This window comes from Leptodactylus fuscus, chromosome 4 (assembly GCF_031893055.1).
Source record: "Leptodactylus fuscus isolate aLepFus1 chromosome 4, aLepFus1.hap2, whole genome shotgun sequence".
Taxonomy (NCBI): Eukaryota; Metazoa; Chordata; class Amphibia; order Anura; family Leptodactylidae; genus Leptodactylus; species Leptodactylus fuscus.
In genome coordinates this window covers 160,320,564-160,341,180 of record NC_134268.1, presented here as the reverse complement: position 1 = coordinate 160,341,180, position 20,617 = coordinate 160,320,564, and the positions used below count along the sequence as shown (strand labels likewise).

General features: G+C 40.5%; 1 protein-coding gene across 2 annotated transcripts in view; it reads left to right on the top strand.

Moving 5' to 3' along the window:
- Nucleotides 1–20,617, top strand: part of DNAJC13 (DnaJ heat shock protein family (Hsp40) member C13) — a 122,750-nt gene that overhangs the window by 97,315 nt on the left and 4,818 nt on the right. For both annotated transcript variants that reach the window (XM_075271278.1, XM_075271277.1), the window contains 17 exons: nucleotides 421–540; nucleotides 1,654–1,833; nucleotides 2,513–2,680; nucleotides 3,415–3,528; nucleotides 3,632–3,748; nucleotides 5,887–6,064; nucleotides 6,806–6,897; nucleotides 9,122–9,221; nucleotides 12,587–12,661; nucleotides 12,957–13,069; nucleotides 13,233–13,402; nucleotides 14,703–14,745; nucleotides 14,888–15,061; nucleotides 16,391–16,570; nucleotides 16,647–16,787; nucleotides 17,224–17,367; nucleotides 17,449–17,548. In XM_075271278.1, the coding sequence (XP_075127379.1) occupies nucleotides 421–540; nucleotides 1,654–1,833; nucleotides 2,513–2,680; nucleotides 3,415–3,528; nucleotides 3,632–3,748; nucleotides 5,887–6,064; nucleotides 6,806–6,897; nucleotides 9,122–9,221; nucleotides 12,587–12,661; nucleotides 12,957–13,069; nucleotides 13,233–13,402; nucleotides 14,703–14,745; nucleotides 14,888–15,061; nucleotides 16,391–16,570; nucleotides 16,647–16,787; nucleotides 17,224–17,367; nucleotides 17,449–17,548 (2,209 nt within the window). The remainder of the gene's footprint in view (nucleotides 1–420; nucleotides 541–1,653; nucleotides 1,834–2,512; nucleotides 2,681–3,414; nucleotides 3,529–3,631; nucleotides 3,749–5,886; nucleotides 6,065–6,805; nucleotides 6,898–9,121; nucleotides 9,222–12,586; nucleotides 12,662–12,956; nucleotides 13,070–13,232; nucleotides 13,403–14,702; nucleotides 14,746–14,887; nucleotides 15,062–16,390; nucleotides 16,571–16,646; nucleotides 16,788–17,223; nucleotides 17,368–17,448; nucleotides 17,549–20,617) is intronic.

Genomic DNA, 20,617 nt, shown 5'->3' with positions numbered 1-20,617 from the left:
TCCTGGAGTGTCATAGTGGACTTGGTGACCCTCCAGACACGGATTTGGGTTTCCCCCTTAACGAGTATCTGTTCCCCATAGACTATAATGGGGTTCGAAACCCGTTCGAACACACGAACATTGAGCGGCTGTTCGAATCGAATTTCGAACCTCGAACATTTTAGTGTTCGCTCATCTCTAATCAGTATGTGATTTATTCCATGACAATATAGCTGAAATATTACCCACAAAGATGTAAAGTCCTTTTGACAACAGATGAGATGACCCAGTTTTGGCCAAGTTTCATTTTAAGTAATAAAGACTCCAGCCAGACGGATCTGTTGATCTTATGTTAGGCCGCTGGGCCACTGGTATCAAGAAAAGCGTCCACCTCTCCTTTTTCCCTGTTAATGGTAACTTCCATGATTTTTTTTTTTTTAGGTGTGTGGACATATATGTAAGTGTTACAGTGTGGCGGCTCAGTTTGAGGAGTGCAGAGAGAAGATCATAGAGATGCCAAACATCATTAAAGATATCTGTAGAGTATTGTATTATGGCAAGGTAAGTTCTGTCCTGCTATGTTACCTATACTGTGTGTAGTGGTATGGAAGCCGGATAAAACCTATTCATTGATGGTTTTTGTTTTTCTACAGATTAAATAATATAACAGTTGACTTTTTAGTTTACTGTAGCTTTTCTTCTAGACTAGAAAAGCTATGTGTTTCTCTTATCCAGATTCTGACTACCCAATCTTATGCTAAGCAAATATTCAGGATTCTGTAAAACTGAATAATTCTGGAACTGTCCCAAAACACAAGCCTTAATCCGAGACAATAAACTAACTCTGATAACAGAAGAATCAATGTAGAGCATGAACGTATTTTAATTAAGTTGCCTCATATATATTATTTTATGTTCCTGGCTATTGGCACAGCCATCCTTAGGGTCTTGACTGCAATTGGAAGCCCTAGATTATGTTGTCACTGAGAAAGAGAAATAGTTTCTAACATTAAAAGCATTTTTATCACTTTTGGTTTTCTTTCTATGAAACAGAAAAACTGATATCTTTAAGGGGTTATCCAGCTTCCAAAAATTATCTGCAAATACACCCACAGCAGTGCTAAATACTCACTTTTCACTTTCGTACCCTTTTCTTGGTTTTAATGTACTTCAGACTCCTTGTATTGCTGTTATTTAAGTGCAGTGAATCTGTGGACAAACTACATTTCCCATGATGCATCTGCCTGCTCTCACTCTCTGTGTACCCCTCCACTCTCCCTTGCAATGAAATCACAGGTAATAAGTCACATCTGAGGTCACATGCTGAAAACACAGAGAGTCTCAGAACGCATGAGAATCATGGGAAATGTAGTTTGTTCACAGATTCACTGCATGTAAATAACAGTGATACAAGAAGTCTCAAGTAAAATAAAGTCAAGAAAAGACTGCACAAGGAAACAAGTGAGTATTTAGCACTGCTGTTTAGGTATTTGCAGATCATTTTTGGAACTTGAATAACACCTTTAACACAAATGTGAATGTAGACCTAGAGAGAGTTATTGTGTATTGAATGTTCATTGGAGAGTGTTTAACATGTTTATGCCTCTCGTGGAATAAGTTTCCAGACATTAGAAATTTGCTTTTTAAAACTTCTCAAACCTTCTGTATTCACAGAAAGTCCAGAGACTGGCTTCATTGGCCGTGGAATGCGTCAGCTCTTTTGCAATTGATTTCTTTCTGCAAACACATTTGTTCCATGCAGGGATTTTGTGGCATCTGCTTATTTATCCTTTCAACTATGACTTTACATTGGAAGAAAGTGGTATTCAGAAGAATGAAGACACAAATCAGCAGGTATGTGCTTGACCCAATGCGTCTCCAGAACTACAGATTGCAGTTACATTTGAGTTTGGTTGTAGTATTAGATGTTAGTGGTACTTCTGTAATTTTGTTTTTTAATGGCTTTAGCGAAAATCTAGAAAGATTATGGTGTGACAACTGGGAGCCCGGTTATTGGGGCCACTACCAGTGCCTAGAATAAAGAGGCCACAGATGCTTATCATCCCCTCCACCTCCAGCATAAACACCGTCCGTGCTATTTTGGAAGCTAAGTCAGGAGATTCACTGCATCATAGTCCTGCACTGTATACAGTATGGAAGGTAGCGCTGCAACTAGGGACAACTAGCATTTTAGATTATACATAATATAATGTAAACACTCCGAGTTTCCTGACTGGGTTCGGTCTTGGAAATCCAACCGATGTATGGATTGGATTATTTGGCCTAGATCCTTCCATTTGCAAGTAGCCTCATGTGGCTGCTGCAATGTACCTAATGCTGCAGGCCCTTTTCTTTTCAGCATTAGAAGTTTTCCCAGCAATTGGACCATTATTATCAGATATCTCAATTCCTGTAATTCTTGTGTGCCTGCCAGAAGTCCTAGGTTGGAAAGATATTGAGAAATAATTCTGATTGTCAAGAACCCACATTACACCCCGTGTTGATTTACTGCTTCTGTCTCATTCTTCAACAGGAAGTTGCCAACAGTCTTGCGAAGCTTAGCCTTCTTGCGCTGAGCCGATTAGGGGGATACTTAACAGACGAACAAGAAACCCCTGAAAATCCTGCTATAAGGAAAAGTTTAGCAGGGATGCTTACTCCTTATGTTGCTAGAAGACTCTCTGTGTCAACTCCTGAAGAGGTATAGTACAATGGATTCACAGTAGTATCCTCTACCACACTATGATTGGCTATTACTGCCATAGTTCATTTGGCTTTACATTTCAAAGATTAATTTTAATAATTTGTAGTATGGAATATGCTAATAAGACCTCATTATTGAAAAAGAGGAATTTGCTCTTAGTGCCACCTATTGGAAGGTAGCTCCCTATAGATTAATAACATTTTTTCAAAGAAACCTAAGGGCCTAATCTGGGAATAATAGGCAGACCAGTAACAGTCTTCCAGAAGGAAGAAGGTCCCATCCGCAGACAACTGTTTCATGGTTTGTGCCTGTCACCAGTGCAGAGCAGGGTATTAGCTGACTGTGTACGATGTCTAAATGGGGGTCAGAAGGGGTAATATCTCTTTCGGGAGGGACTAACATACACTTGAATTATATCATGGCAATTCTTTTAGCTTTTGAGTAAACAGATGTTTTTCTTTTAGAATATATATATATATATATATATATATATATATATACACATATATATACATATACAATTTAGAGGTTGTACATTTCGCAGACACAGTCATGAATACTTTATTAGAAGACCAGTTTCTGTACTAGTTTGTACAATTGTAAGATTGTTCTCTTTTATTCTATATGTGGCTATATAGTCTTAGGCAAACAATGTAGTATATTTACTGTAAGAGCACACAAATGACTGTGACATTATATCACTACTATATTTCTGGTGTTTCACAACTCAGATCCTCAAAATGCTGAACTGTAACACCGAAAGCCCCTACCTGATATGGAACAATGGTACCAGAGCCGAGCTTTTGGAATTTCTTGAGTCTGAACAGGAAAGCATGACAAGACGGGTAAGAAATCACTTGTTCTAAAAGTTAGTGGGGAAACCCATTGCCATGTGTTATATATAATATGATTTAGAAAATGCTTAGATTTATACTTTGTCTTTTCCAGGGAGAATGTGATAAAAGTTATGGGGCTGATTTTGTGTTCAGTGATCATGCCAAGGAACTCATTGTGGGGGAGATTTTTGTACGGGTGTACAATGAGCAGCCCACATTCCAGCTTGAGGTAAGTCGTGATTGATCAATTAGAAGTGCAACACATAGTAAGGTCCCGGATATTCTCGGTGACAGTACCGAAGCGTCAGGGGGTCCCACAGAGGGGTTGTTGGGATTTACCAGCAGCTATTAAATAAATTATTGTAGGTGTCATAAGTGGCGTCATGGATGCTAGTGTGAACAGAACATCCGCATTAGAAAAATATATTATTGTGTAGTATAAATTTGTAGATGTCTTTAGTTTTCTCTTTTTCAGAATGCTTTTGAGATTATTATTATTATTTATATAGCACTATTAATTCTGTGGTGCTTTACATTTGAGGGTTTACATATGGTACACAAAATGTACAAAACAAATATAATACTTAGGGTTAGTTCACACAGCAGAAACCTTTTCCGCCGTGTGACTTTACTGCTCGGCTAACCGCAACGGGATGCCAATGCAGTGCATTGGCATCCCGTTGCGGCATCCTGCTCCTGATTAGGCATGAATGAATGGGCCTAAGCAGGAGGGTGTCTCGAGCCGTGTCTGACTCAGCCGTGGAATCTGCGTGAAGATAGGGCGTGTTGCTTTTTCTTCCCGCTAGCTGAAAAAAATCACTCTGCAAAATACGTAACTTAATGCATAAGAAAACAATATTAATTTGATATCACTGAAAACATATCAACCCACAGAATAAAAGTAAGGGCTCGTTCACATCTGCACCCGGGGTCTCTGCTTTCAGGTTTCTTTTTCTTGCCCGAAACTGGGTAGGAGACGGAAACCTGCAGGCATTTTTCAAACCTATTCAAATGAATGGGTTCGAAAAGTGTCCGGCTGTGAACGCTGGTGAGCGTTTTGTGCTCTCCGTGGCGAAACCTTTTTTTTTTTTTAACCGAACACAAAGTCGGACATGCAGGACTTTGTGTCCGGTTTTTTAAAAAAAATGGTTTCTCCGCAGAGAGCACAAAACACTCACCGGCGCTCACGGCCAGACACGGTCTGACAAGTTTCCGTCTTCTGTCTGCAGAAGACGGAAACCTGAGTATGGATACCAGTTGCTTGTGTGAACCCAGTGTAACATGTTACTTATCCCTGAAAAACTAGTTTGTGAAATTTTCTTGAAAATCGCAGTTACACTTGTAAGCCTTCTAGCATCCAAAATAAATTAAAGAACGATTAAAATTAATAAATTTTTTCAAAACTTCCATCAAATTTCCAATTTTTTTTTTTTTTTACAAATAAATACAAAAATATTGATCAATCTTTACCAGTAACATGAAGTACAGTGTGTCACGAGAAAACAATCTCAGAGTCACTTGAGTAAGTTAAAGCTATTGCCATATAAAGTGACACGTCATGTGAAAAATGAGGCTGTGTCCCTGAAAAAGACACAAGGTCATCAAATTTAACCTCCAATTAAATTTATACTACTGCCATGTTGATCCAGAGACGGATGCCAGTAATCCCACCAAGGAGAGCGGAAAAAAATGTAATTCCCCTGTGTATTTTGATGTGACACCTTATTGCCTGTAGCCCTAGAGAACACCTTTGAGTTATGGTGACAGGCCTACAGTAGGTGATAAAAGATCATTGGAAAGATCTCTCCACTGTCTATTCATGGACAGAGTGGGTGCACACTACTGTTGTTAATGTCCGTTACTTTTATCCATCATAGGATGACCACAATAGACATTAACTGTAGCAGAGTAATGGATACAGTCTGTGTCTGTTCCCATTGACACTAATGTAAACAACATGAGGAATGCTGTCTGCTGTCATTCCGTTATGCGCGCATGCAGGACTTTTTCTTCCATTACAAAAGTAAACCGTGTCAGTCAAGTTGTTTTACATAAAGTGTCAATGGGAGCAGACAAAGATCCAGTCTGTGACAGCTACTCTGGCCCAGTTCATGTCCATTGCTGTCACCTTATGGTGGATGACAGCAACAGACATTAACAATGGTAGTGTGAACCCATCCTAAGTCTTTTTTTTTTTTTTTTTTCCAGACTGATAAACCCAAAGTTTTGATAAACTGTCTTAGTGCAATCCATTCTCTTAATTATTGTGGTCACCCTCCTCTGCACCCTGCTCATATCCATTTATAAGATGACCATTATTGAAATAACAAATTTGGAATTGTGCTTTGCCTCTATTTTCTATACCAGGTACCAAAAGCATTTGCTGCTAGTCTGCTGGATTACATTGGATCCCAAGCACAGTACCTTCATACACTCATGGCCATGACCCAGACTGGGAAAGTGGAGTCTGAACAGCATGTAGAAAGGTTGCAGAAGGTTGAGATGGCCCTTGAAGCTTTGAGGAATGTGATCAAGCACAACCCTGGTATTTTTTTGTTTTTTTGTTTTTCAGTCCTTGCTCTCCCTGGGCTGATGGCACTGGTAGAACTGAACGTGTGTACAATACCGAGCATCAAAAGGGTTTTCCCATCTCAGACATTTATAGCATAAATAGAAGCTATGCCATATATGTGTTACATATTATGTCCCCTCTCCCATTTTCTTGTTTTGTCTTTGTTGTTGACTGGGATTTTGATCATTTTATCATCTGTATATCTGTCTTATTACTGTTAGATATAGGTAGTGACACTTCTTTTTACCCAGTAGCACATGGAAAACATGCCATTTGGCAGATACTAGATAATACTGGAACCTTTTGGACTATTTATTTAACTTCACAAAAAAGGTTTACTGTAAGCACAGTATAATTACAATCCCCCATCCTCCTGATTACTGACCCCGCCATATGCGATAATTCACTTTTCTCTGTCCTGTGGATAGGGGATAAGTGTCCATAATGGGACAACCCCTTTAAGGCACCTGAGTTACGTGGCATGATGCATGAATTAAAAATCTACAATAACAAAGTAACATTTATAGGAAGACGGCTTTTCCTGTTTTATTGTGACTGTTACGGGGTTATATTGTAACCACTGGACTTAAAAGTTGGACTTGCAGCACTGTTTTATAAGTTTAATAAGTAGTAAGTAAAATATACATGCATCATGTCTCTAGTAAATAATGTTGTTTTTTTTTTTTGTTTTTTTTTTTTTATAATCCACACTAGGATCGGAGACAGAATGTATTGGACATTTCAAGTTGATCTTTTCATTGCTGCGAGTCCATGGAGCTGGAAAAGTTCAACAACTTGCTTTGGAGGTAAATAGTCGCTATTCACAACTGTGCTCAATAAAACTGAATTTACTAATGCTTTAAGTATTGAGACCTTTACACCTAGAGGGAACCTCTCACTATAATAGACTCACATCATTGTGATTTCTTAAGGGTTACATTAGTAAATACAATCCTTCCCTAAAGAACATCTTTCAAAGTGGCAAATAAAGTGACTAGGTATGGAATAACATGACGTCAAGCAGGTAGCAGCTCTCAACCATATCTCATGGTGCAATGGTTGAGCCCCATTTTTGTGTCATAGGGTGTATGTCACATGATCATATTAAAGACTGCTAACTGGCTGACAGAGTTCATCTGATATACTGTGTAACTCTACATAAGTAGGTAGTGCTTTACTTTCGGCTCCAACTTCTCCCCATTTCCTTTTCGGGTTTTACGTTTTGGACGGGCTACTAAATGCATCAGTTTAGTAGGATATTACATAGATACTCTAATTTTTACAGCACTTTGTTATACTGAGAAGTTCTCCAAGTATGGAGATACGGAAAAATTATGCAGCTTATTTGTAATGTGCATTTAAGCTAGAAATTTACATGCAAGTCATAAAGATTTTAAGGTATTGCTTTTCACATCGTCAAGTTTGCCTCAAATTCCTCTTCTATTTCCGGTGTGTGAACATACCCTAATATTTAGACAGTGTAAATCTAAAAGAATGGAGCGTGAAGCCAACAGTAGCGTTCTCTTTGTAATGGCAGCACTGTGGCTTAGTGGTTAGCACGGCAGCCTTGCAGCGCTAGAGTCCTGGGTTCAAAACCTGCCTGATAACATCTGCAAGGAGTTTGTATGTTCTCACCATATTTGTGTGAGTTTCCGCTGGGTACTCCAGATTCCTCCCACACTCCAAAGACATACTGATAGGGAACGTAGATTGTGAGCCCAACATGGGACAGCAACTGACAATGTCTGTAAAGTGCTACAGAATATGATGACGCTATATAAATATAATAAAATAATTAATTAAAATATCAGACCCCCAGTAATTTGATATTGATGACCTGTCTTTAGGATAGGCCATCAATAATTTAAGCCCAGAGAACTCCTTTGGCCGACGGCTATCTCACCTGATTCCCCCATACACATAAGACTGAGCTGTGCATGTTTACTGAACTGAGACGAACAAAGCTGGGTTAGGCTAATACACATCTAATGTGTTCAGCAAACTTCAGATTAGGTGATAAAAATGGTTAAAACTGTTATAGAACAGATTCTGTTCTATAACCTTTTGTGTGTGTGTTTTGTTTGTTTTTTGTTGTTTTTTTTTGTTTCTTTTGCTTTTTTGGTTTCTTTTTCATTTTTACTTAGTGGTTTTCTTAAAAGAAAATTTTCTATAAAACTTGAGCAACCATGTACACAGTAACTGTGACTTCACCCCGCTCCTATGTGCTGCTTCTTCTGAGATCTACACTCCCATATTTTATATATTTTACTTGTCTATCGCTAACATATTCTGCAGCGCTTTACAGATATTCTCATCATTCACTGTCCCAAGTAGGGCTCACAACCTTAATTCCCTATTAGTATGTCTTTGGAGAGTGGAAGGAAACCCGAGTGTCTGGTGTAAACCCACAAAAACACTGGGAGAAAATCAAACCATTACCTAGTCACTCCACAATACAATGGCCAAAGTGAGTGCCCAGTACTATAGCGCATGTGCTGTCTGTTAATTAGTAAAAACCACATTTAACTAATTACAAAATATCATCACAACTAATTGGAAGTTAAGTACATTTATATGAAATATTATTGGAATACCCCTTTCAATACAGAAAGTATTGCAGCGGAAGTCATCATGATCATGTTATTTGCGTGAAGTACCATAGTTAGTGCGTATCATAGAAGTAATTCTAGGGAAATTTTTGTAAAACTGCTTAAGGCTAAGGCCCCACATTGCGGAAACGCAGCTTCTTTGGTTGCAGATTTTGCTGCATTTTTTTTAGCCAAAGTTTGGAGTGGATTGAGTAGAAGTTAGAAGTATAAGAACTTCCTATATATTTCCCATTCCTTTTGTAGCCATTCTTGGCTTTGGCTTAAAAAACCTCAACGAAATCTGCAGCAAAAAAAGCTGATTTTCCGCAGCGTGGGGCCTTAGCCTAAAAAAGATGATCACATGTTTATGAAAGATTTTATTTAGTTATTTAAAACAGATACAAATATAATCTCCTTCTATTTTCCTGTGTTTATGTTGCAGGTAGTCAATATAGTCACCAGTAATCAGGAATGTGTTAATAACATTGCCGAGTCTATGGTTCTCTCCAGCCTGTTATCTCTGTTACATTCATTGCCAACAAGTAAGTTTGCCTTCCCTATTCATAATATTTGGAAGATATATTAAGCTCACAGTGCATTATACTTCCCATAGATTGACACAGGAACATAAATAAGTAAATACCCATTGTCACGGAGCAAAGGTATACGTCTTCCTCCGGATGGTCTTTTGAATCAACACGGACGCAAGAGGTCGGGAGACAACAGCAATTTATTGTAATCCACAAAGTTAGTAGCCGGCGGCGGTCACATCAACCGTAATAACAATAAGTCCACAGAAGTCACAATCCAATGATAGCTTTGGTTCCTTGGTCCTGTAACTAAATCCTGGCTCTCTACAGAGCTGTGCACAGGCCGGCTAACTCATACTAACTCCAGCTACAACTATATACTAAAACTGTTACACCTATATCTGTGGGTGGGAAGGGCTGAGTCACAGATCCTTCCCCCCTCACCTATACCAAGGAGAGCAGACTCCCTGTCTACTATGGACAATGCACCATCCAACATCTTCTTGGAGACACTGATCAGATTATCTCCACCCATTGTCCTCACTGGTCCTCACTAGTTAGAGGTATTTGCATACAATGTGCTAACACACTAGACCCGAATCAGCCAACTACACACTGATGTTTACAACAGGTTAGAGAATACATTCCACATGAAATATATATTACACATTGCCTATAGTATAGACTCTAACCATCCCGTGACAAACCCTCCCCCTCTCAAAACATGTGCATGACACAATTGGCCTACACAGGTAAATTGGGGAATGCACATCAGTCTCTATAGCTCATATGTCCTCCTGCCGGGATAACCCATCTGCGTTCTGGTGTTGGTTCCCTCGGCGGTACTGAATGGTAAAGTTGTAGGGTTGAAGGGCTGGCATCTGGCAGAAAATCCGGTGGATCCATGTTGGCTTCTCCCTGAGCTTGGCTTCAGGTCACTGCTCCCACAAAGTGGCACTGTAGATTTCCAACATCGTTGCCTAACAGAACATCAGCCGGCAGCCCGCTCATCACACCAATTGTGCATCGTTTTGGTCCATAACCATAGTCAAGTTCCACGGTAGCTTTAGGAATACGTCTCCGAGTACCCCCTGCCAACTTGATAGAAATGCCAGGGCCCTCCTCTAGGGCCTCGGGTCGCACAACTCGGGGGTCCGCTACCGTTAGGAAAGCTCCCGAGTCCCGGAATCCAACAACTGTTCGGCCATCCAGTAGGACCTCCTGCAAGTGCTTCCTCTGAAGGTTTGCAGGATGTGTGGCGGAAGGCTGAATCCCATAGACCCCTGGAGGTGGAACAGATGTGTCATTCATGGAGTCATCTGGAAATGGGGCCAAACTTTCTGTCCTAGGAGTGGTTCCCAGGTAGTGAATAGGCCGGGATGCCACGGTGGCCCGTGCCCCCATGTTAACAGGGCAACTAGCTTGCAAATGTCCAGGCCGCCCGCACCCAAAACATCTGCGCTCTAGCATTCTTCCAGTAGGTCGTTGTCTAGGGACAGGGTTGTTCATAGCTGGAGGCCGATGGGCTGGGGCAGGGGTAGAGGGGGAATTGTAATCCTGAGGCCGGGAACGAAAGGTGGGTGGCTGGATGAAGGGTGTCTGGCGGACTGTGGTAGTTTTCCGCTCCTCTGCAAACAACCTCTTCCACTGCGGCTTGATGGTCAGGCCCTCATCTGCAAGGGAAGCAGCTTGCTCCACTGTGGCTGGGTTCCGTTCCAGCACCCACTCACGGATCTCAGCGGGGCACTGGGAAAAGAACTGTTCCTTAAGTATGACTTGGAGGATCTTATCGACTGTGACAGCCTCCTCTCCTTCTAGCCAGCGCTTGCATGCTTGCTTCAACTTGTGGGCGAACATGTGGAAGGAGCTTCCCCCATTGTAAGACAAAGAGCGGAACTGAACTCGGTAGGTCTCTGGAGTGACTGCATAATACTTCTGCACCGCTCTTTTAATGGCCTCATAGTCCCGCTGATCACTAGGGTCCATGGCTCTGAGAGCTTCCGCAGCCCCATCTCGTAGGTGCCCCACCAGATACCGGACCCAATCCTTCTCTGGGACTTCCATCAGGTGGCACTGGTGTTCGAAGTCCTGAAAATATCCATCAACATCCCCAGCCGCTTCCTCAAAGGTCTTGAAGTGTTTATGGGAGACATATGGTGGTTCTCTCACTGTTGGGCTGGGGGTCGACGTTTGATTATAATTCCTCATAGTTATCTCAGCCATTCGCATTTCATGCGCCATTCTTTCCTTTTCATGCGCCATTCTCTGTTCCTCCTTCTCCGTTTCCTGAGCCCTCTGTAATGCTCTACTCCTTTGCTCTGCAGTTGCTCCTAGCCCCAGCACTGCCAATTCCTCCTCATACAAAACAACCCATCTGCTCTTTTGGGTCTGTACCTGCCATTCCCGTATCTCTACTGTCTCCTGAGGGCAGCCCTCCTCATGGTCGCTTTGCAGGGTCATCTCCTCCAGTGCCTCGATCAGTTGCTCTTTCGTTCTTCCCTGGTAACTCAGGTTTAGTTCCCGGGCCCTTAATTTTAGACTTGCCATAGTCCAGTTCCTGTATTCTGAGGTTGTGGCTCCATTAATCGCTGAGCTGCTGTAGTCCATCTCGCTGTCCGCTGTTGATCCCACCGCTGCCAACCAGTTGTCACGGAGCAAAGGTATACGTCTTCCTCCGGATGGTCTTTTGAATCAACACGGACGCAAGAGGTCGGGAGACAACAGCAATTTATTGTAATCCACAAAGTTAGTAGCCGGCGGCGGTCACATCAACCGTAATAACAATAAGTCCACAGAAGTCACAATCCAATGATAGCTTTGGTTCCTTGGTCCTGTAACTAAATCCTGGCTCTCTACAGAGCTGTGCACAGGCCGGCTAACTCATACTAACTCCAGCTACAACTATATACTAAAACTGTTACACCTATATCTGTGGGTGGGAAGGGCTGAGTCACAGATCCTTCCCCCCTCACCTATACCAAGGAGAGCAGACTCCCTGTCTACTATGGACAATGCACCATCCAACATCTTCTTGGAGACACTGATCAGATTATCTCCACCCATTGTCCTCACTGGTCCTCACTAGTTAGAGGTATTTGCATACAATGTGCTAACACACTAGACCCGAATCAGCCAACTACACACTGATGTTTACAACAGGTTAGAGAATACATTCCACATGAAATATATATTACACATTGCCTATAGTATAGACTCTAACCATCCCGTGACACCCATGATACAGCAACAGTAGATCGTAATGTTTTGTATGAGACAACCGTAGAAAAGTATGTAAAATGTGCTTGCAAAGTATATGATATAAGGCTTTAGGTGTACTACCAATCTTCAAGGAAATTTGACTTGTGTTTTATTTTCAGGTCGGCAGCTGGTGCTTGCAACCCTGTATGCCTTAACATCCAATACAAAAATTATAAAGGAGGCCATGGCCAAAGGTATGTGGCAGACAATGTTTATTGATGGCCAAATAACCTATTACCTTGTTCCCCCAGCCCATTTTCATGTGGTTTCCCAGATGGCATCCTCTGCAGATACTATTCTACCCCTGTGGCACCAGCAATATAGGAGTATGGTTAAAGGTCACCACTGGGATGCAAACCATATCACTGCAGGTTCAGACCATAGACTTATAATAGGGAATGTGGCTCAACGCCACTTATATCTGCAAGCAGCTTGTGAGTTTGGGGACTTTGGCTTAGTTAATTTTATTGTGCTTTTTTTTTTTTCCAGGAGCTTTAATCTACTTATTGGATATGTTTTGTAACTCAACTCACCCTCAAGTCAGAACACAAACAGCAGAACTATTTGCCAAGATGACAACGGACAAGCTTGTTGGCCCTAAGGTGAGTTGGTTCTCTTAGTATGTTAGCTATGGATATATTTATGGGAAATTCATAATTTGTTGAATTGACCATTAAATGTAGTATTGCTAGCGATGCAAACAGATAATTATGTTGAATTTTCTATGAAACTATGGGTAATGAAAATCTTTTTGGACACCTTCAGGTCCGAATTGCACTTATGAAGTTTTTGCCTGGGGTATTCATGGATGCAATGAGGGACAACGCTGAGGCTGCTGTTCATATATTTGAAGGAACCCATGAAAATCCAGAACTAATTTGGAATGATAACTCCAGAGAAAAAGTGTCAACAACAGTCCGTGAAATGATGTTAGAGTAAGTGGAACAGGTTCACTTAAAAGATGGCGTTAACGGAGGTATTACTTAGAAATAAGTGATGTGCAGTTGACTTCTCCTTTGACCAGACGGACCACTAAGAATAAGTTCACCATTGAACATCACTGAAAACAAGAGCACCTTCTCTTCGCCATCCGGATGAGAAGTGCATCTAATCAGCTCTTTCACAGTAGGAAGGTCCTGCTGGATCTAATGTGCTAGTGTTACTTTTTTGGCCTGGTACAATATTTGGGCCATGCCAATTAATATAGGCGTATTCTCCATATGGTCCTCCACCAGCCCCAGTATGCATATTTTAGGTTCTGCCTGACACCTAATGTCATAGGGGGAGGAGTATATCATAGGCCTTGTGGAGTGCAAGTTCCTGGTGACAAATTGTAAAGCAACTTGCATAATAAAAATGGATGCCAAGGACCGTTGAAAATAGGACCGTGCTTCACCCGTCAAATTATTGAAACTTTATACAATTTTATTAGGTTCATACACAACGCGTTTTGGGTCGTGCAACCCTTTCTCAAGTGTAAAAGAACTGTTAAAACATAAGGGTACAAAATACAAAGACACATCTCAGCGTTTCCATATCAAGTTAAAAATACAGATCCCTTAACTTGTTTGTCAAGATATCCATAGATATGATTGTGGTAAATATACACAAGTCATAATATACATATATCTGTATATGAGTTCTGCCAAATAATAGGGGTTTTGTTAAGTCATTGGTCCTGGGTAAAATTTCATATTCCATTTAGATGGTGTCAACATATACGCATGCAGGAAGAAAATAAGTGTAAACTTTGAATTTCTGTTATTGTGCCCCCCTTTTCTATTCTGTTTTTTTTTTGGCTAAGTGCCCTAGCGGGGAGTTGGTTTAAAGAGTAGGTCCCTCTAGTGGGGAGTGAGTTAAAAGGGTATAGTCAAAGCTGATATTTTTAGTGCATAAGATAATTTGGATGGCCTGGAGCTCTGGTTACTTACCTCCTTTTGCTGGCTGGATACGTGTCAGCCATCAGGAGGTAAGCACATTGATGACATTGGTGGGAATGGTTACAGTGCTTCCCCTTGTGCTTCTATACCAAACATATGAGGGCTAAACTCCACAAATGTGTAGTACAGAAACCAGTGGTACACAGGTACAAATCTCCAGATTTCTTTCTGTGTGAGTTAATGGACACACGTTTATGTATGATGAATATTAACTACAAATACAATTGTTATAATTATTCAATCTGCTCATCTGCAATGACACGGACCTATTGTAATGTGCTCTTTTAACCTTTAGGCACTTTAGGCAGCAAGTAGAAAATCCTGATGCAAATTGGAGGGTAAGATTTTTATTTTTTTGTATACATATTACATGACTTTACTCTTAAAAACCCTTTTATATAGCTGCATTTCTAGTTGGCTTATTGTCCTTGTTTCCCACTATTCACTTTTTAAAAGCAGTTGTATTTTGGTATGTTCTAGTTACCAGATGATTTTAGCATTGCGTTTGGAGAGGCACATGGAGAATTATCAGTTGGTGGCGTTTTCCTAAGGATATTTATCGCTCAGCCTGCTTGGGTTTTACGCAAGCCAAGAGAGTTCCTTGTCGCTTTACTGGAAAAGTTTACTGAACTTCTGGAAAAAAATAATGTTCATGTAAGAATTTTGGGAATGATTCAGTATCTATCTGTCTGTCTGTCTATCCTATCTATCTATCTATCTATCTATCTATCTATCTATCTATCTATCTATCTATCTATCTATCTATCTATCTCATCATTAAGCTTTTTAATCTATTTGATACCAAGACAGCATTACACTGATACCTAATAATGAATTAGCATACAAAGTATTCCAGAGTATTATGTAAGCTATCAGCATATTGCTATTTTTAGTGCACTAGCAGAACAGAAAAAAAGTTTATCAAAATAAAGAAATAAGCAAATAAATCTATTTTTCATTAGAAAAAATAATATATATTTGTATTTTTTTTTTTAAATATAGTAAACGTGTGGAAAATATGCAAGTAACAGTAGCAGAATTGTTGTTTTCCACTTGCACAAAAAAGACCTATACAACTCATAGAGCAAAAAAAACAAACCCTCAGACAGCTTTAACAATGGGAAAATGAAAAAGTTATGGGTCACAGAACATGTTGATGATAAATTAGGGAAAAAAGTTTGACATTCGCACGTCGGAATAGCCTTAAGAAAGGCTATTCATCTCCTACCTTTAAGTCTTCTCTGTTTTTTTTTGTTAGTATGTAAATGAGTTCTCTCGCAGCACTGGGGGCGGGCCTCTGCACTCAAACAGCGCTGGGGGCGTCCCCAAAGCTGCGAGAGAACTCTCTCCAGCGACGCCTCTATCTTCTTCAGCTACCACCTCTTCGGCTGCAGACAGGGCCAAGTGCACAAGCCGGCAGCCATTTTTTTGAGGCCGCTTACGTGCGCGTACACAGTACGCTCCTGTAGTTCTATGGACTACAGGAGCGTACTGCGTATGCGTGCGCAAGCATTCTCCAAAAAATGGCTGCCGGTCTGAGCTCGCGGCCCGATGGCAGAGCCGACTGCGCAGGCGTCAAAGTGTTCCCAGCCGGAAGAACACGAGTAAAGAGACGGTAGCTGAAGAAGATGGAGGCGTCGCTGGAGAGAGTACTTTCGCAGAATTGGGGACGTCCCCAGCGCTGTTTGAGTGTGGAGGCCTGCTCCCATTCCTGCGAGAGAACTCCTTTGCATACCGACAAAAAAAAAAAGTTTTTTTAACCGAACAGCAGGCTGGAGATGACTTCTAAAGGTAGGAGACAAATAGCTTTTCTTAAGGCTATTCCGACGTGTGAACGACATAAAAAAAAAAAAAGTTTTAATGCTAGAATCCCTTTAATATAAATGTACAGTTAGCATTGAATCTCATAGGATAGTAAATAATGTTGGGTTAAGGCTTAAATAAAACAACAAAAGTAATAAAATCTGGTGTTTTGTCCTACAGGGTGAAACCCTAGAAACTGTAACCACTGCAACAGTCTGCCTGTTCAATGCTCAGCCTCAGTTGTTGGATCAAGTTCCACCTTTGGGTCACCTACCTAAGATCCTCCAAGCATTGACCCACAAAAACAATGCCATTCCAAAGTGTGCAATACGGGTCATCCACACTATGACTGACAATGAGGTACAGTATTACTTGGGATGGAATTCTCTGTCGTGTCACGTGACCCTTACTAAATGAAACCTTTGTTTTGTCTTAGTTATGTGTTCGGGCAATGGCTTCACTGGAAACAATTGGACCCTTCATGTGTGGGATGAAAAAACGCTCCGACATGATTGGAATAGCCTGTGAAGCTCTTAATAGGATGTTCCAGAAGGAGCAAACAGAGTTGGTGGCACAGGTGAGAGGTTTTGTTACAGCAACTTGTGACTTTAGGATTATTCGATCAAATACCTCGCTCCCATAGGAATGCGTGTAAGTGGCCGAACACCAAGGGGTTAAGCGCAGTGAATATTTGATGCTCTTAACCCCTTGGTGTTTGACCGCTTACACGCATTCCTATGGGAGCGAGGTATTCGATTGAATACTACTCGCTCATCTCTGGTCATATCAATGGAAAACTTTGAGTCTGATCACCCAGCTCACCATACTTAAGAAACGTATGCAATTTGAGAGGCAGATAGCAGGCCTACTTTCACTAGGGGATAATATGTAGGTTTATGCTTTATGTAAATTATAAAAAAAAAAAAAAAAAAAAAAAAATCTCTCTTGGAAATTCCCTTTAACAAATGACTGTCTCGGTCAGAATTCAATATAATATTTCCATTATTTTCTAGGCATTAAAGGCAGATCTAGTTCCATATCTACTAAGGTTGCTTGAAGGTCAAGGCCTTGAGAACCTAGAAAGTCCTGCAGCCACCAAGGCTCAGATAGTTAAAGCTTTGAAGTCCATGACTCGTAGCCTACAGTTTGGAGAACAGGTGAGTAGTGACCCCAGCAATGTAATAATAGGCACCTTTCTATAGTTGTAGTGTATGTAAATGGCTGTGTGTATTTTCTAGGTGAATGAAATCCTGTCTCGATCCTCTGTATGGAGAGCCTTTAAAGATCAGAAACATGACTTGTTCATTTCTGAATCACAAACAGCAGGATACCTCACCGGTAAGCATTCGTGTTACAATTTTCCATCTCGGTACCTTAGAAATTAATTTTCTTTTCAATATCTAGGTTACATCTACATAAAGAATTGACACATTTTATAAATACATTGCCACTTGTACTATTCCTGATGTTGTGTCTGTATTATACTCCAGAGCTACCTGCAGAATTCTGCTGGTGGCCTCTGCTTGTTAAAAGGATTTTCACAACCTGACAGAGCAGTGCCTAACCTGTGCAGAATAATTTCAAGGGTGCCATGTAATACCACATTTCATCTGCAGTGGCCAGTGTTGCAATCCACAGCATACTGTAATAATAGATTTTTGTGGTAATATCTGGACAGCCCCTTTAATGTCCTCACATTCTGGGTATTAACAGATTGTTACCAGTTCATTCCAAAAGAAAATCCATGCCTTTGGTCCATGTTTCACGTTTCTTTTGGGAAACTATTTCCTTAGAAAGAAAGTAAAGAAACCCTAAAAAATTATTTTATTATTAAGCTCTGCTCTGGTTTTTGAAACAAATATGACAATTAAATATTTAGCATATAAGTATGTGAGCAATCTATTATCTGTCTATACTATGGACTGGATTACACCTCACCTGGTGCTTGTTTGACAACCAGAAATGCATGATTTCCTGCAGATCTAACCTCAACCCTACAATCCTTGGATCTTCTACTATATACAGTACTTTATCTACGATACAAGTACAATGCACGAAACTGTTATAACATGACTTTGGACCCCCTGTTTGGCAATTGTGGGGCTTTTGGGAGTAATTGTGTCCACTAGTTTATTAGGGCATCTTACTGATGGCAGTCATCATTGCGTCTGTGGGGACAGGTGTTTAAAAAGGAATTTTGAAGAAGTTGAGGAACATAGTTAGATGGCATATAAGGGGACAGTTCCAAACTCTTGTATGGGAATTATTATTATTGAATTATGGTACCATATGCCACTTATAAAGGATGTTCTTTTCATCCATATGCTGTATATACAGTCCTATGAAAAAGTTTGGGCACCCCTATTAATCTTAATCATTTTTAGTTCTAAATATTTTGGTATTTGCAACAGCCATTTCAGTTTGATATATCTAATAACTGATGGACACAGTAATATTTCAGGATTGAAATGAGGTTTATTGTACTAACAGAAAATGCGCAATATGCATTAAACCAAAATTTGACCGGTGCAAAAATATGGGCACCTCAACAGAAAAGTGACATTAATATTTAGTACATCCTCCTTTTGCAAAGATAACAGCCTCTAGTCGCTTCCTGTAGCTTTTAATCAGTTCCTGGATCCGGGATGAAGGTATTTTGGACCATTTCTTTCTACAAAACAATTCAAGTTCAGTTAAGTTTGATGGTCGCCGAACATGGACAGCCCGCTCTCAAATGATCTGAAAACAAAGATTGTTCAACATAGTTGTTCAGGGGAAGGATACAAAACGTTGTCTCAGAGATTTAACCTGTCAGTTTCCACTGTGAGGAACATAGTAAGCAAATGGAAGACCACAGGGACAGTTCTTGTTAAGCCCAGAAGTGGCAGGCCAAGAAAAATATCAGAAAGGCAGAGAAGAAGAATGGTGAGAACAGTCAAGGACAATCCACAGACCACCTCCAAAGAGCTGCAGCATCATCTTGCTGCAGATGGTGTCACTGTGCATCGGTCAACTATACAGCGCACTTTGCACAAATAGAAGCTGTATGGGAGAGTGATGAGAAAGAAGCCGTTTCTGCACGTACCCCACAAATAGAGTTGCCTGAAGTATGAAAAAGCACATTTGGACAAGGCAGCTTCATTTTGGAAACAAAAATTGAGTTGTTTGGTTATAAAAAAAGGCGTTATGCATGGCGTCCAAAAAGAAACAGCATTCCAAGAAAAACACATGCTACCCACTGTAAAATTTGGTGGAGGTTCCATCATGCTTTGGGACTATGTGGCCAATGCCGGCATCGGGAATCTTGTTAAAGTTGAGGGTCGCATGGATTCCACTCAGTATCAGCAGATTCTTGAGAATAATGTTCAAGAATCAGTGACGAAGTTGAAGTTACGCCGGGGATGGATATTTCAGCAAGACAATGATCCAAAACACCGCTCCAAATCCTCAGGCATTCATGCAGAGGAACAATTACAATGTTCTGGAATGGCCATCCCAGTCCCCAGACCTGAATATCATTGAACATCTGTGGGATGATTTGAAGCGGGCTGTCCATGCTCGGCGACCATCTAACTTAACTGAACTTGAATTGTTTGTCCAAAATACCTTTATCCAGGATCCAGGAACTGATTAAAAGCTACAGGAAGCGACTAGAGGCTGTTATCTTTGCAAAAGGAGGATGTACTAAATATTAATGTCACTTTTCTGTTGAGGTGCCCATACTTTTGCACCGGTCAAATTTTGGTTTAATGCATATTGCGCATTTTCTGTTAGTACAATAAACCTCATTTCAATCCTGAAATATTACTGTGTCCATCAGTTATTAGATATATCAAACTGAAATGGCTGTTGCAAATACCAAAATATTTAGAACTAAAAATGATTAAGATTAATAGGGGTGCCCAAACTTTTTCATAGGACTGTATGTGGCCACTAATACAAATGACCCAATAGATCTCATCTTACCATGATTGTCTAGCTAAATTGTCCTGAATTTGGTTGGATTGTCCTGTATTTTTTTTAGAAACAATCCCAGCAAATTCATCCCATAAAAGCCCAAACAGGGGCAGAAGTGGGTGTTCCAAGTGATATGAGACTATTCCAAGAGTGTGAATTAACTTAAATTTTTTTTTTTATAAATATGGTCTAATATAAGACTGGCTTATTGCCTATGACAACCATGGAAGAATGTAACCTTCATTTTTCTAGAGCTGCCTATAAGGTAAAAGATGAGTTCCAACAGGGTACGAAGAGTGACCAGGTATATTTTACCCTAGAAAGTTTGATAAATTAAAGAGATATTCCCACTTCTGGGACACTCATCTATCTCAAGAATGAGGCTCCGTCTATTCCTGGTCAATGGAGAGAGGCTGCGCATGCGCGTGTCTTTCTAGTAACTTAGAAGAT